The 14,761-nt window shown below is 45.2% G+C and overlaps 1 protein-coding gene across 3 annotated transcripts in view; it reads left to right on the top strand.

Annotated features, from left to right (window-relative positions):
• The first annotated feature begins 4,689 nt into the window (after nt 1-4,689).
• MYO1D (myosin ID) overlaps nt 4,690-14,761 on the top strand; it is a 312,458-nt gene continuing 302,386 nt past the window's right edge. For 2 of the 3 annotated variants that reach the window (XM_087440786.1, XM_087440787.1), the window contains exon 1: nt 4,690-5,055. In XM_087440786.1, the coding sequence (XP_087296912.1) occupies nt 4,961-5,055 (95 nt within the window). In that variant the 5' untranslated portion in view covers nt 4,690-4,960. The remainder of the gene's footprint in view (nt 5,056-14,761) is intronic. The other variant, XM_004441886.3, reaches the window with a different exon arrangement.

Here is a 14,761-nt window from a genome sequence, read left to right as displayed (position 1 = left end):
CAATTGGCTGGCTGATCCTCTGTCGTTAATAGCTAGAGGTGAGAAGATGAGATTTTTAAGTCACTTTCCGGGTTTTCAGGTGGTTTATGACCATGATCTCTGGTATGAAAACTCCCTTCCCTTTGTCCTGTGAGATGCCTATAGAGTGAAGGGCAGCGGTGAGCGAGTCGGGGGGAGGGAGAGTAGGGGAGTCCACAGGTGGGCAAGTTATCAATGACACCAGGTAGGCAACTGTTGGGTCTGTCTTTACTTTTAAAAAATTTTGGCTTCAGAGACCATAGAGAGCATATATGCTGTCTTTGATATACCATTCTTAGCGCAAATCCAGTCTTATGCATGAAAGAAGAGGAAGTATGTTTTAGATCATCTAAGGCAGAGTCCCATATCATTTCTATATGGTTGTGAGTGCATTATGAAGTTATTCTGCAACATAAATTTGCCTTTCTACTTCTGCTCTAGAATAATTTGGGCTTATAAAATAAATTTATAAAATGCCCTTTGAGAATGCTGTGTGACTACGTTTTTCCTAGCCATCCTGCTTCTGTCATGCTGGACTCATGCCAAAATGAGATGACTTCCTGGAAGCAGAACATCTGGTAAAGAGAGGGAGGGTGGGGCAGCCCAGAAGCATTCTGGGAAAGTGGAATGGGAACAAATATTCGCTGTGGAAAATTCAGAGTTGATTTTCGTGGATAACCCTGAGCAGATCCTCTACAGCAGCTGTCAACTGCAGAGGGGTCTTCAGAACAACTGCTTTTGTTCAGTGTGAACAGAGAGTGTGTAGGCCTGGCCCCCAGAGAGAAGTGAACACAGCCCTGAGACCTGCTTCCAGGGGCAGAAGATGAGAAAGAGATAAACATTGCACAAAGACTGATTTTAATGCAGAAAATCTACCAAAGGGGTGGATTTACAACTCACACTACATAACCCATAGATTCACAGAATATTCCATATTCACTTATCATGCTTTTTATTAATTTATTAAGAGCTTCACACCCTAGGCACTGTGCTGCCAGGTGCCAGAGTTACATCCAGGAACAGAACAGACACAGCTTCCAGCCCTCATGGCCCTTACAGTCTAATGAGAGAGACGACCAGTAGGCTCAAGGGCATTCAGTGCTGTAACAGGGATGACACTTCCAGGGTGCTGTCGGGACACAGAGGAGGGACAGCCAATCCTGACTTAAGAGATCATGGAAGCCTTCTTGGAGGAAGTGATGTTGAGGCTGAGAGCTAAGAGATGAGCAGAAGTTAGCTAGGCCATAGGGGTGAGGGGTGACAACAGGGAAGAGGAATTTCAGGCAGAGAACAGGATGTACCCCCTCTGGGGCACATGGCCATATTCGACAACTAAGGTAAATATTAAATTATTTTTGTTTTTAAAATTGTCTGTTCTGTGTTTACAATCTCCTAGCACATCTATGGCAACCAGAGCTAACAGATCTTCTGTACCAGAGTTTTCAAAGTGTGTACTGGCTTTTCAGTTCTAGAATGTCTACAAAGTTCGGATGTGACTTTCAAGTGTTATTTGATTTCTTAAAAATAAGCTTATTTATTTTAGAACATTTTTAGATAATTATTTGATTTTTAACTTTATATTTTGAAATAATTTCAATTTACAGAAGAGTTGCAAGAGCAAAAAAAAGCCCCCATATATTGTTTTTTTATTTTTATTTTTATTTTTTATTTTTTTTTTAAAGATTTTATTTATTTTATTTTTTCCCCCCAAAGCCCCAGTAGATAGTTGTATGTCATAGCTGCACATCCTTCTAGTTGCTGTATGTGGGACTCGGCCTCAGGATGGACGGAGAAGTGGTGCCTCGATGCGCACCCGGGATCCGAACCCGGGCCACCAGCATTGCAGCGCACGCACTTAACCACCAAGCCACAGGGCCGACCCCCCCATATATTGTTTAATGATATTCACCAATTGTTAACATTTTGCTACATTTGCTTTATCCATTTATATCTATCCACTATATAGATCCACACACATTATTATTATTATCATTATTATTATTGTCATCTTTGCCAAACATTTTGAGACATTATACCCTTTACCCCTAAATACTTTAGAAGGTATCTCCTAAGAATAAGGACATTCTCTTAAGGAACCAAAGTACAATGATCAAATTCAGGAAAACTAACAGATACTATGCTATTATCAAATATACAGTCTGTATTCATATTTCACCAATCGTCCCAATAATGTCCTTTACATTTTTCAGGCTTGAGATCCAGTCCAGGTCACATAGTGCCTTTAGGTGTGGTGTCTCTTTGGGACCCTTTAACCCGGACCAGCACCTCAGCCTTTCTTTGCCTTTCATGCCACCGATATTTTCGAAGGGTACAGATCAGTTGTTTTGTAGAGTGCCCTGAATGTGGGTTTATTTGATGTTTTTTCTTTGCAATTAGATTCAGTCAATGCATTTTTAGCAGGTAAGTGATGTTACGTCTTTTTTAGGAGATCACATAGCTCACAATATCAGTGTGTCTCATTACTGGTAATATTAACTTCTATTTTGGTTTTTAGTATATTTTAAACTGTAATACAAGGTTACACATCCAGATGTGTTTATATTCAAGTTTTATCACAAAGGAAATTAATAAGGAGCTAACCTGCTCTATGTTACCTTGTTTGAATGCAGATCGCAGTGTTTAGTTTCACATATTGGAATTTCTTGTAAATGTGTCATTGATTAATAAGATTGTAGCCGTGCATTGCCCTTTAAAAAGGCTGGATGTAAAACTGTGCAAGTAACAAATTACTGTGTAAACATGTGTATCAGAATTTTCTTGATACTCTACAACCAAAACAACATACAAAGTAAATTGGAATCCCGAGGCTGATTTAAGGTGATGGTGAGCCTCACTGGACAGATTTGGATTCATCAAAAGAGACTCATTTGTCTCCATGCCTGATTTTATACTAACTTGGGTGTCTAAAATAAGTTTATAAAATATCCTTTGCATATGTTGTATATATGTCTTATACGTTGGGCTCCTGTACAAGATATGGAATAAAACAAGAGTTCCCTTGTTTTGGCCATTTGAAACACTATAGATCCTACCCACTGTTCAATCTCTTTTGCTCTAACCCCAGGGCTCAGGGAAACCACATACATCCATTTACCAATGGGTCATTGAGTGTGGTCCATGGTTGCTCCAAATTGCACAAAACTTGAGATTTCTTTCTTTTCTTTTTGAAATTCAGTTCTACTTATGTTAAAACGTACCAATACAAACATTTTAGGAATGTACCACACTCGATGCACTGCGTATTCACTGACCCCCTCACACAAATGACCTAAGCAAAGGACGGTCCTACCTTGGAGAGCGTCTAGCCCTTAGGTCTTATTCCACAAATGAGGACACTGAGATCCAGAGAGGTGTCTTCTGAAGGAGAGCTGCTAATGGACAGACTGCAACCCAGCCCTGCCTGTGCCAGAGACCGGGCGGCTTTCTGATGGCAGAGGTGCTCCCTCGGAAGGTGATCAAGCTGTCTTCCCCTCTCTCTTGGCCATGGTGGGTTGCTGGCAGCTGAGGCAGCCCTTGAGCAGGGTCCTTCCATCTGGTTTACTCTTCTCAAATTCAGCCACAGACTTGGAACCCAGCCAGGTCTTGGGGGGCTTCTAGATTTCCTAGTAGATTTTGGAATAGAAGATGGTCCTAAAGGAAACGCAGGACTGAAAAGGTGCAGCTGCCTTAGAAAGCCATTTATATTTTCGTTGGGAAAATGCAGTCTAAGTTCCAAAAGAATTTTCGAAGCTCAACCAATGTATCTGTAAATTGGAGACCACTTACAACGCATTCCATTCCATCGAGCCATTGTGGATTTCATATCGACATGTGCAAGGCAGTACAATAACTACTTGGGTGCGAAGGGGGATATGGATAAGTTTAGGCCATGGTCCCATGCTCAAGAAGCCTACAATAACCTCAGGGAGATGATACATACATATATGAAAAACTTAATAACAGTATAAGGTAATGTTTGATGACATGCTCCTTGAGTGGAATTAAAAAATGGATCATGGAACACTGGAGAAGGAAAGCAGTCAGCCATGCGGTTAATCGCTGGGGTTCATAAGTCAAGTGACCTGAATGAAATTGCAGCGTCCCCACTTTCTAGCCGTGTGACAAGTTACTTAAGTTCTCTAAGGCACTTAGAAGAGCTTTGGTATCCCCATGTTAGCTCTTATTATAATCTCTCAGCCTGAGCGTGAACCATCACTTTAAGGATGGAGAGGACGGGAGCAGAAGAGCAGGAATGGGCTTCGCGACAGGGTGACAGAATCATAATGAATTATCTTCGCGAAAAGCTTCACGAGCTACTTTGGTAACTTTGTTGGCCTCAAGCTCCGGCGGAGGCGGCATCCTGGAAACCTCATTCCACCCACCCTCCTACATCCGCACTCCTCGGCACCGCCCCCCGAGATCCCAGCGCCCATCCCCAGGGGGCGCTCCCGCCCCGCCGCCGCGGCCCGGCCCGGCCCGGCGCGCGCCCCCGCCGCCCGCCCCGCGCGTGCGCGCCGCCCAGGTGAGGAGGCGGTGGCCTGAGCCGCGGCGGGGCGGGCTCCTCAGCCGGCGGGGCGGAGCCGGAGAGGCCCGGCCGGGGCGGGGCGGGCGGCCGCGGGGCCCGGGCCAGACCAAGGCCAGAGGCGGGACCAGCCGCCGCCGTCTCCGTCTCAGTGTCCCGTCCCCCACAGCGCCGGACAGCCGCCGCGGGAGAAGCGGAAACTGCCGGGTGCGCCGCGCCGGCCGAGAGCGCGCCGGGAGCAGTGGGGCGGCCTCCGTCCGGCCCAGACCCGCCGAGCGGCGCCCGGCGCCCCCTCCCGCGCAGCCCCGCGGCCCCGCCCCGGCCCCGCCCGAGCTCGCCGCGCGCCCCCCGCCCGGCCCCCGCGGCCCGAGCGCGCCCACCTGAGCCCGTCCGCGCCCACCTGAGCCGTGCGCCGGCGCCATGGCGGAGCAGGAGAGCCTGGAGTTCGGCAAGGCGGACTTCGTCCTGATGGACACCGTCTCCATGCCCGAGTTCATGGCCAACCTTCGGCTCAGGTGAGGACGGAGCAGCCGTGCGCAGTGGCGCAAGCCTGCGCTCTCCCGAGAGGGGGCGCCCCTGCGGTGCGGCCGGATTGGGGGTGTCAGGGGCGCGCCGAGCTCAAGGGATGGAGTGTGGCCGATTGGGGCGTGCCGGGGTCCGCTGAGCTAGATGGTTGCGTTTTCCCGAGAGAGGACGCCCTGGGGTGCGGCCTCATTGGAGTGTAAGGGGCGTGCCGAGCTCCAGGGCTGCGCCTTCCTGAGAGGGGGTGGCCGTGGGTGCTGTCCGGACGGGGGGTGTAAGGGATGTGCCGAGCTGGAGGCAGCGCTTGGGGCAGGGCAGGCTAGTGCGCTGCCCCAGGTAGATGATGTGGGCGGGCCAGGTAACCTAATGGAAACAAAAGTAAAGGAAAGTAACAACTTAGGGAGAGTCGTGGCGGCCCCGAAGGCCCTGGGAAGTCTGGAGGGTTGTTTTGGAGAGAGACTAGGGTCTCATCCCCATTTCACACTTGGTTCTTTTCTTTTTCTCCTTTTTTTTTCTTGGCGTGGTTCCATTATGTCATTCAGGATGCTGTGGAGTGATCCCTGAGCTGTCTGTTTCGGGACACTGGCTATTTTTTAGTTACTCTCGAAACGTAATTAGACACGTTTCCAGACATCGAAGAGACTGCTCTGCTTGCCAGTGCCAAGATAAACTGTCTGAATTTGACAAGGCATTCATGGTTTCAGTTTTTTCAAGGAGTTATGGATGGAGCCCTTGTGTTACTGACATCCTTGAAAATGTAGTCACAACTCAGCGCCCCAAAATGGGCTTCCAAGACGAATTTATTTTAGAAAGTCTTCTGCATGTGATTATTTCCCATTTGATAGGGTAATATGTAAGCAGAGCTTTAAAGTAGTTTGACTTTTTTTTTAAACATTACGGTAAGTGGAGTTTCAAAATAACTGACTTTTGGGGCGTGTGTGTTTCCTGGAAGTTCTAGTCCCATTTCTTGTAAGGTTTGTAGCTAAATATCACTCCATAAGCTGATAAAGTGAAAATCGTAATATAGGTTTGGGTACTTCACTAACCCTGTTTTCTCAGTATTAGCTACCCCTGTTAACGTTAGTTTAAGAATTTAAAAAACGTTCTTAATTTTTGAAATTGCAAACTCCGTGGAGTCTTCGTCCGCTCTCGGCCAGTCTTCGTTACATCCCAGAGTATGAAGCAGGGACACGGATCTGAATTCTACACCTGTGTGCCACAAACTGACCATGATCCAGTCAATGTGTCTGGGTTTCCTAATTTGTAAAATAATGAGAATCTCCAAGATTTTTCAGCTCTTCTATTCTTTTTCGCTTTCACATATCATTGGTTGCAAAGCCTCTAAGTGTGAGGCTTGAATCTTAAGAAAAATTGTTAAAGTGAACCTAACTTAAGTCCTACATATACAGAAGAGAACTTTGCAATTTAATTCTACATTGTGCAAGGTACCCTAAGAGGTAAGGTTGGAAAGATCCAAAGAACCATAAGATGTGTCCCTACCTCTCAACGAGGGGGCATGTCAGTGAAAACAGGGAGGAAGGTGGAAATTTCTATTGATTTAAATAATAGGTCAAGAAAACAACAGAAGAATTAAGCATTATAGAGTTTAGGGGATTCTTTGCCGAGTAATTATACGAACTACTTCTTCTGGAAGTTGAGAAGAGGGAGAGATGCCTTAAGCTAGCTCAGAAACACAATATGGAAGAGGAGAGGAGGAGTTGAGATGAGTCGCAAAGGATGGGCAGGATTTGTCTAGGTGGAGAACATTCCAGATGGATAAAGTGGCGTGAGCAGAGGAGTGGAGGCGTGAAAGCTCACTCTGTGTGGGTGATAGTGAGTAAACTAAGTTGTCTGGAGGGGAAGGAGTTGGTGTTGGGGGAGTTGTGGGAGGAATCACTCAGCTCTCATTAGCACGACCCTTGGCTAATGCCCTGGTTTCTACGTCTACCTTTATACCAATCACCAAGTCAGTCAAGATCCTGGATGTCCAGACGTGCATATGTATTCGTACGTGTCTCATCTGTGTGTGTGCTTGACAACTCTGAGAATTGGCAATTCTCATTGTACAGGTTCGGTGATATAAGTTGGGAGTAGTTGGTAAACACAGTACTGTAGCTGTAAACACAGTCCCAGCAAAGGGTGGCAGCACCTCTGCCCTCCTGTCCAGCTGTAGATCCTGATGACCCAGGTGGAAAGCAGTCCTCACTGTGATAGCTTGAATTTCATATCACCCTGATGTCCCTCCAGGCTATTTTAGAGTTTAGCTGTATGAGCTGCTTGGGCTCAGGCTGTTGTGACCTGTAGACATTTGTCTCACTTTGCAGAAGGTGACCAGAAACGCACTGCAGATCTAGGTGCTATTATGTGGTGTTGAAGTGTTTTCATCTCCTGCAACATGGGTGGTTGGCCTATACCGAGTGTATATTTATGGTTGTATATAGGCGAAATTTGAGTGTGTTTCACTTATCAGTGGATAAGTGTGCATGGGCCCGATCATTCCTGCCTTCCCCAAGCTGCGGCTCCTCCTTGCACTCCCGTCTGGAATGTCCTGTCCTCTGCTCTCCACCTGGCTCTTGTGCAAGGCCCTCTGCCTTTGTTTATGGTCTGTGACATACAATTAGGCACTTAAGTCTGTAGTTGTTTCTGGGGTCTGGGTCATCCAAACTTGATTTTAATGTTCCCAACAGTAGCACCCAGCATACTGCTGGGCACATAGTACCTTCCTTGTGACACCATATTTTGTTGAGAGAAAAAAAAGGAATGTTTCAGTTACTGTTTTTTTGACACTTTTGTGGCGTTGTGTATTGAGAATTATCTTCTTATTTTGCTATTATTCTGGCCTTCTTTTCCCCTCTTGGGCTAAAGCTTGATTTTTAGACATCTGCTACAATTGATGTCACTTTCCCCATACTATTATTATTTTTTTAAATTGATGTAGGTGTGTGTCTGTGCATGTGGGTCTGGATGAGGCAAGACTAAAGGGGTGATGTGGATTAGTATTTCTAAGAAGGAGTTTCAATTTGTGTTTTTTACCCTTATACCAAAAACTGCTAGTATCTTGAGAGCTACTTTCTTTCCCTCCTAGAAGTCTCTTGCTAGGGGAGATTTGTTCTGTTTATTTGTTTTTCCTTTTGGCGGAGGTGGAGGTGGAGGTGCTGGTGGTTTTGGCCGTGGTTGGTCAGTTCCTCACTCCATTTTCAAGGGTCTGTGCCCAGGAGTGAGATTCCTGTACAGGCACCTCCTACCTTCATGGTCAGGCCTGGTTCCTGCCAGCAGCCCTAATGACCACTTGAAGCCCCGACCACAGCATCACCACCATATTCAGTTTTCTTCGTAGCCACTTCCTTTTTGGACCTGGGGCCCTTTTGGTTCCTTTTCTCCTTGCTTGGGCCATTCCTGTACTTGAGTTCTTCCAGCATTAACATCAGCTCTGCACCCTCTCTCGCAGTGAGCGTCCTACCAGGGTGAGCTGCGTGGAACTTCTGGTCCTCACTGTGCTCCTTACTCCTCACTTAGGCATCCCCGTAAAAGGAAGAATGCAGGCTGCTGCTCGGGAGTGGACTCGAGCCGGGGACAGCGTCCCTGAGTGACATGCTCTTCATTTCACAGGACAATGAGACCCGCCTTAGGCTTCCAGGGTCCAGTTTCCTGACTTTGGTAGTTCCTGTTTTGCAAATAAGGCATCTGCTCAGCTTTTATATCTTGGCTCTTTGGAAATTTAATTTTTCCTCCTCTCTTTTCTTCCTGGTTTTTCTCTTCCATAAAAACAGCCATTTGAAGCGCTGTGTTTGCTGAAGCTACAGGCAGCTTCTCACTTGTAAATACACAACTTGTATTTTATACCTTTGCCTAGACCGGGGTTTCCCAGCCTCGGCACTGTTGACATTTGGGACTGGATAGTGCTTGGTTATAGGGGGCTGTCCTGTGCATTGTAGGATGTTGAGCAGCATCCCTGGCCTCTACCCACAAGATGACAGTAGCACCCCTTCCCTCCGATTTATCACGACCAAAAATGTTTCCAGATATTGCCAAATGTCCTCTGGGGGAGAGGGCAAAATTGTCCCCAGTTGAGAACCACTGGCCTCGGGTGTTCTCACTCCCTGGAATGTCTTCCTTCTTCCCTCATCTTTGCACTCGTTCCCTCATACGCATCTTTTGAGACCAGTTCCGAGAAGTCTTTCCCAGTCCTCTAAGGCAGGGGTTAATTATACTCTCACCTGCGCTGTCTCACCCGAGGATACGTGGACACTTGGTCGTAGCTGTTAGAGAGAGTTTATCATATGACCTTGTTGTTGTCTGCATGCCTGCCTCCCCACCAAATTATGAGATCCTCAGAGACAGAGAGCCTGTCCAGAGGTGCATCTAGGTTTTGTGGTCCTTTGAAACTCATTACAGATGGAGAGGGGTACCATCTTTAAGAAAAAGAATATAAATTATGAAAGCAAAATGAGATACAGGGCTTTGGAAGGGGACAGTGCAGGTGAGTGGCTGTGATGCACACATACCTCTGGTCCTTTTGTATTTTCTGTTGTGCTACAGAATTTGGCACCTGTGTGTTCGATACATCTTAACATGAGTTAACTAAGCGGTCAAGTGTTGGCTGATTGTTCTTCAACTGGTGGAATTCTTAATTTCATAAAGCATACAGTCTTCTCAAAAATATTGTACTTATTTTACTACAACTTAACTGTTGGGGGGCGGGGGTAGTGAGTTGTAGAATTAGTAGAAAGGCAGCGAACAGGCACGTACGCGCTCACCACACAACCTCTGTACTTCTTCTCTGCGACTGTTTGGTCATTTGGAAAATTTGGTGGGAGAAAGGGACCTTCTTATTTGACAGGGGCAAAACCTTAGATACTCTGGGTGGTCTTCAAGCAAGTATAAATCTGCCATTGGTTCAGGGATCTGGTTAGAAGGAGCTGTAGTTAGATTCGTAGGAGAGGTGAATGGCCCACTAATTCTTTTTGGCTTCCACGTGAGATTTTTTGGCAGCCCCTTCTAGAGGCCTTCGGAAAAGGACAGTTTGCTCTGTGCCTGTTTTGCACATTGGCTTCATATTGGGACAAAAATGAGAATTTGGGTTTTGGAGCTGCCATTTGGAGTGAATCACCCTGCCGTCTTGTTTCCTCTCCTACTCCGTGACAGACTTCCAAGACTATTTTTATTCAGGGTCATTTGTTGACCCTGGAGACTTCTGCTGAATTTAGCTCCCAAATAGAGCCAGATGTGGGTGGAATCAAATACTCAGAAGCTGCTACTGGTGCGTTTCATTGCGGGTTCTGAGGGGTCTACTTCTACACTAAAGAGATGAGCTTTGGCTTTTTGCTTAACTTGGAGACGTACATGGTGAATCTGGGATAGATAGAAATGTGTTTATTTAATGACTCATGAGTAAGTTGTCTGCACTCTGAATTATCCTAGTGTGGACAGCTGTTTGTTGACATTCTCACCTAAGTCTGAGCCAGCTCAGCAAACAAGGACCCTATCTCAAGGGCTAGCTCCATTTTATGATAATTCTCTGGCATCCATTGCTGTGTTGCTGCTGGGACTGGACTGGGTCATTGGGTCATTGCCCAACCACCGCTGAGTGGATCTAGTGGGGAGCTCTGCTGCCAATGGTGGTTCCAGCCCCACCCGGTAGATTACCTGTGGATGAGCCTCCCTTACATGGCCTGTAAAAATGTCAGCTATGTTCATGAATGGGTTCAGAGGGTAACAGCATCTTTAAATATATGTTCTAAGCCTCTCTCTTTTTATCTATTGAATTCCTTGGTTGAGATGACAGTTTTATTTCCTGTGGGAAGAGGGTTCGTTTCAATTCAGCTGTTATATAATTACTGGTTAGATCTCTTAATAGAACAGTGTTTCCCAGACTTTAGTTTTTGGCATTTATGGAAAGAAGAAAAGGAAGAGCATGCTTTCTACAGGGAGCAGTGGAAAGAGCACTGGCTTGGAGACCTGACTGGCCAAGTTCAAATCCCAGCTTCACTTCCACTCTTTTTGGCATTATGACTTAGGGTAAGTTAACTTCCCTAAGCCTCAGTTTCCTTATATGTGAAATGATCGCCTTTTAGGGTCATTGGATTGAAATCACATGATGGGTAAAAAGTGCCTGGTCAGTGCTTGGTACATAATTCCCTCTCAACGAATGTTAACTCTCTTCCTGAATCCTTCCCAAATGGCCCCGCCTCCCTGCCCCGACCCTGTAACTGCTGAAGAGTTGGCTGTTTTCACCTCTTCCTTTCTCACTAAGACAAATTTGTTTGTTTTGGTTTTACTTGGGAGGCATAGATGAAGAATGTTCTGGAAGGGGTTGGGGTTACCTAGTGGAAAGAGCAAGAACATTGGACATAGATAGATCTGGACCTTAATCCTGTCTCTGTCCACTTACTACCACCTATGTGGCCTTGGACAAGTAACTTAGCCTCCCTGAGCCTCGGTTTCTTCATCTGTAAAGATGATGTGTTATTGTGAAGATTAATTATAGCACCTGTAAAACATCCATTGTGGTACCCATAGCAGAGTAGATGCTCACTCGGTAAGTGGTCCTCTGTGTCTCTCCTCTCAGTCCAGCCCAGTGGATCATGTGCCCTTGCTATTCCCAGTTCTCTCCGTAACTATCACCCTAACATACTCATAATCCTGCTCCCTCCAGGGGTACCAGTATCTAGTTTCTGAAAATTGTTTTAAACTCTCTGGAAAAGGATATCAGCTATTCATATTACTCATAAATATTCCAACATACTTTATTTTTCATGTCTACTGTTCTCTGCTTTCATGAAGGTTGGTGACATTGGTCCCTGAAATCTCTAGCCACTATAGCTGGGTGATGAACTTCAGATATAGTCTTTTTTAAAAATCTGTTAACTCATTTCCTTATTTAATTATAACCTTGTATATATTATTTTTTTCAAAATTTTATTTATTTGTTTTTTCCCCCAAAGCCCCAGTAGATAGTTGTATATCATAGCTGCACATCCTTCTAGTTGCTGTATGTGGGATGTGGCCTCGGCATGCCGGAGAAGCGGTGCGTCGGTGTACGCCCGGGATCCGAACCTGGGCCGCCAGCAGCGGAGCACGCGCACTTAACCGCTAAGCCACGGGGCCGGCCCTTTTTTTTTTTTTTTTTAAAGATTTTATTTATTTTATTTTTTCCTCCCAAAGCCCCAGTAGATAGTTGTATGTCATAGCTGCACATCCTTCTAGTTGCTGTATGTGGAACTCGGCCTCAGGATGGACGGAGAAGTGGTGCCTCGATGCGCACCCGGGATCCGAACCCGGGCCACCAGCATCGCAGCGCGCGCACTTAACCACCAAGCCACAGGGCCGGCCCTAACCTTGTATATTTTTAATGTAATCTCCTGGCTTTAAAGCTAGAAGCTACTTGAATTTTTGCTGTGTGCTTATCACTATCTTGGGTACTTCGGTGGGGGTTATTTTTTAAAAAGTCACTCTTTGGGTGATAGCTTAATTGGGAGTAAAAGATACCTTAGTCAATGGATCAATGTAAAGTAGAATATGATTGAGCCAAAATGAATAGTGCAGACAATCAGTTGTTTCGAGGGCTTCCTAGAGAGAAGGAATCAACATACCATACTTTTAAAAAAGAGAAGTGATGACAATATAATTAAGAGTTGTATATATGTCATGTACTAGAATTCTGAGGGAATTCAGAAACAGGGAAAATGGGATTGGGATTAGGTAGAAATGGAAGAGGTGGAAGGTGAGCAGACCCTTGTTGGAAGTAGAGCAAGTCTGTCATTTGGAAACAACCCTTTTGCAGCCCTGCTGCCCGATGGCTTGCGCCACCCTGGTCGTCTTTTCTTCTCTCTCTCCACCCACTCAGCACGAGCGGGCTGGCCATTGCTAGCCGGCTTCCATTGCTCAAAAATATTTTCCCCCACATTGTCTGCACTTTTTTCATTCCTCTCTTATGCTGCCTGAAATTCTCCCAACTACAGATTGAGTTAGGTTGATAAGAATCTTTAAAAAGTCAAATACTTCTAATGCAGCACAGGTGCATTAGTGTAAATTCACTCCATTCTTTCTTTATCATTCTAGACGAGAGCAGTTAGAAGGAGGGACTGAGAATTTCCTTTTTGAGAAGTAATCTTAACAGCATGTAACTGTTCAGGAATAAGGCAGACCTGGGATAAAGAACTGAACTCTGGTGGGAAGCGCTGGTCAGTATATAGTATGAGCTTTGTTCATTCTTGGGGAGGCAGGGTCTGATGGCAGAGATGGAGGGTGCCAGAGAAAACTTTGCTGGATTAAAAAATTTGTCTGTGGCTTATCTTTGGGCCTAGAAGAGGAAATGGAAAATATTTTTCCTTCCTTTATCTTATGCCTAATTACCAAACTTCCAAGACTCACCACCCAGACTATGTGGTGAATAGTATGGTTATTCCATTGTGGGTTAAAGAGATATTCATGAGTCAGCCTGTGAATCTAATCATGGCTTTCAACATTTCTCAGAGAAATAGAATGGTCTACTTTTGGAAAGTAGACCATTTTAAAGTAAAGGGTTCTGATAAGTGACTTCAATTGATGGAGAAGGGATTCAAGAGCATCAACTGGTTCCTTCTTGATACTTTGCCCACCTTCCAGTCTCCTCATTGTCCCAGCCTCACCCCTGAAGATATCCCAATTTATATTCCATGCACAGCTGCTCATGTGGGAGTAGTTACTGTTATGTCTGAATGAGACCGCCTTCATTTCTCCCACATTTCTGCTCCTTGGTGCACAGCATAGAAATGGATTTCACTTTAATGAGATTAAAGCATTAACTCTAGTAAAGCTATTTTACATTAATAAGATTGTTTTCTGCTGAACATAGCTTTTTTTCCAGAAAAGTCATGGGCCAATTCAGGGTTCTAAAAAAAACTTTTGGAATAGATGGAAAAATATATCAAGGAACAAATACAACTTTGCCTTCATTCCCCCTCTCCATATGTCTCCCACAGCCATATTCCTAAGACCTGGGGGGAAAATTACCATTTATATACACAAGGGTCACATAAGCACTAGAAGCAAATGAATTAGGCAAAAAATGGCTTCATCTAAAACAATGAAGCAAACACCAAGAGAAACTCAAGCAATTTTTTTCCCCTCTGACCACAAAGTCTGCTTTGAGTGACTTGTACAATAGAGCATCATCTGTAGCGGGGTCAGGGTGATCCCGAATGGCTGTGTATCAGACTGCTGCTTTGTGTTCCATATAAAGTCAAGAAAAATTTTATAGTCAATTAAAAAAAAAAGGTCAAACTCCATTAAAAAATTTACATTTATTTTGGATAACCCTAAAATTGGTCATGTTGTAGTTTGGAGTTTTATGGACATCTGGGTCATTTTAAATTTATAAGAGTAGTCCTTGGGCCGGCCCCGTGGCTTAGCGGTTAAGTGCACGCGCGTTCCGCTGCTGGCGGCCCGGGTTCGGATCCCAGGCGCACACGCATGCACCGCTTCTCCGGCCATGCTGAGGCCGTGTCCCACATACAGCAACTAGAAGGATGTGCAGCTATGACATACAACTATCTGCTGGGGCTTTGGGGGGGGGAAATAAATAAATAAATAAAATTATTAAAAAAAAAAAAAGAGTAGTCCTTGATAATGAGGTTGAGTTAGTCGCATTCTGCCATCCTAGCCTATGTTTCTTGTAATCAAGAAGAAAACCTTTAAAAAAAAAATCCTCAAAATAAC

The sequence above is a fragment of the Ceratotherium simum genome, chromosome 16 (assembly GCF_057802395.1).
Source record: "Ceratotherium simum simum isolate JZ-2026a chromosome 16, ASM5780239v1, whole genome shotgun sequence".
NCBI lineage: Eukaryota > Metazoa > Chordata > Mammalia > Perissodactyla > Rhinocerotidae > Ceratotherium > Ceratotherium simum.
This window is presented reverse-complemented; position numbering and strand designations above follow the sequence as displayed.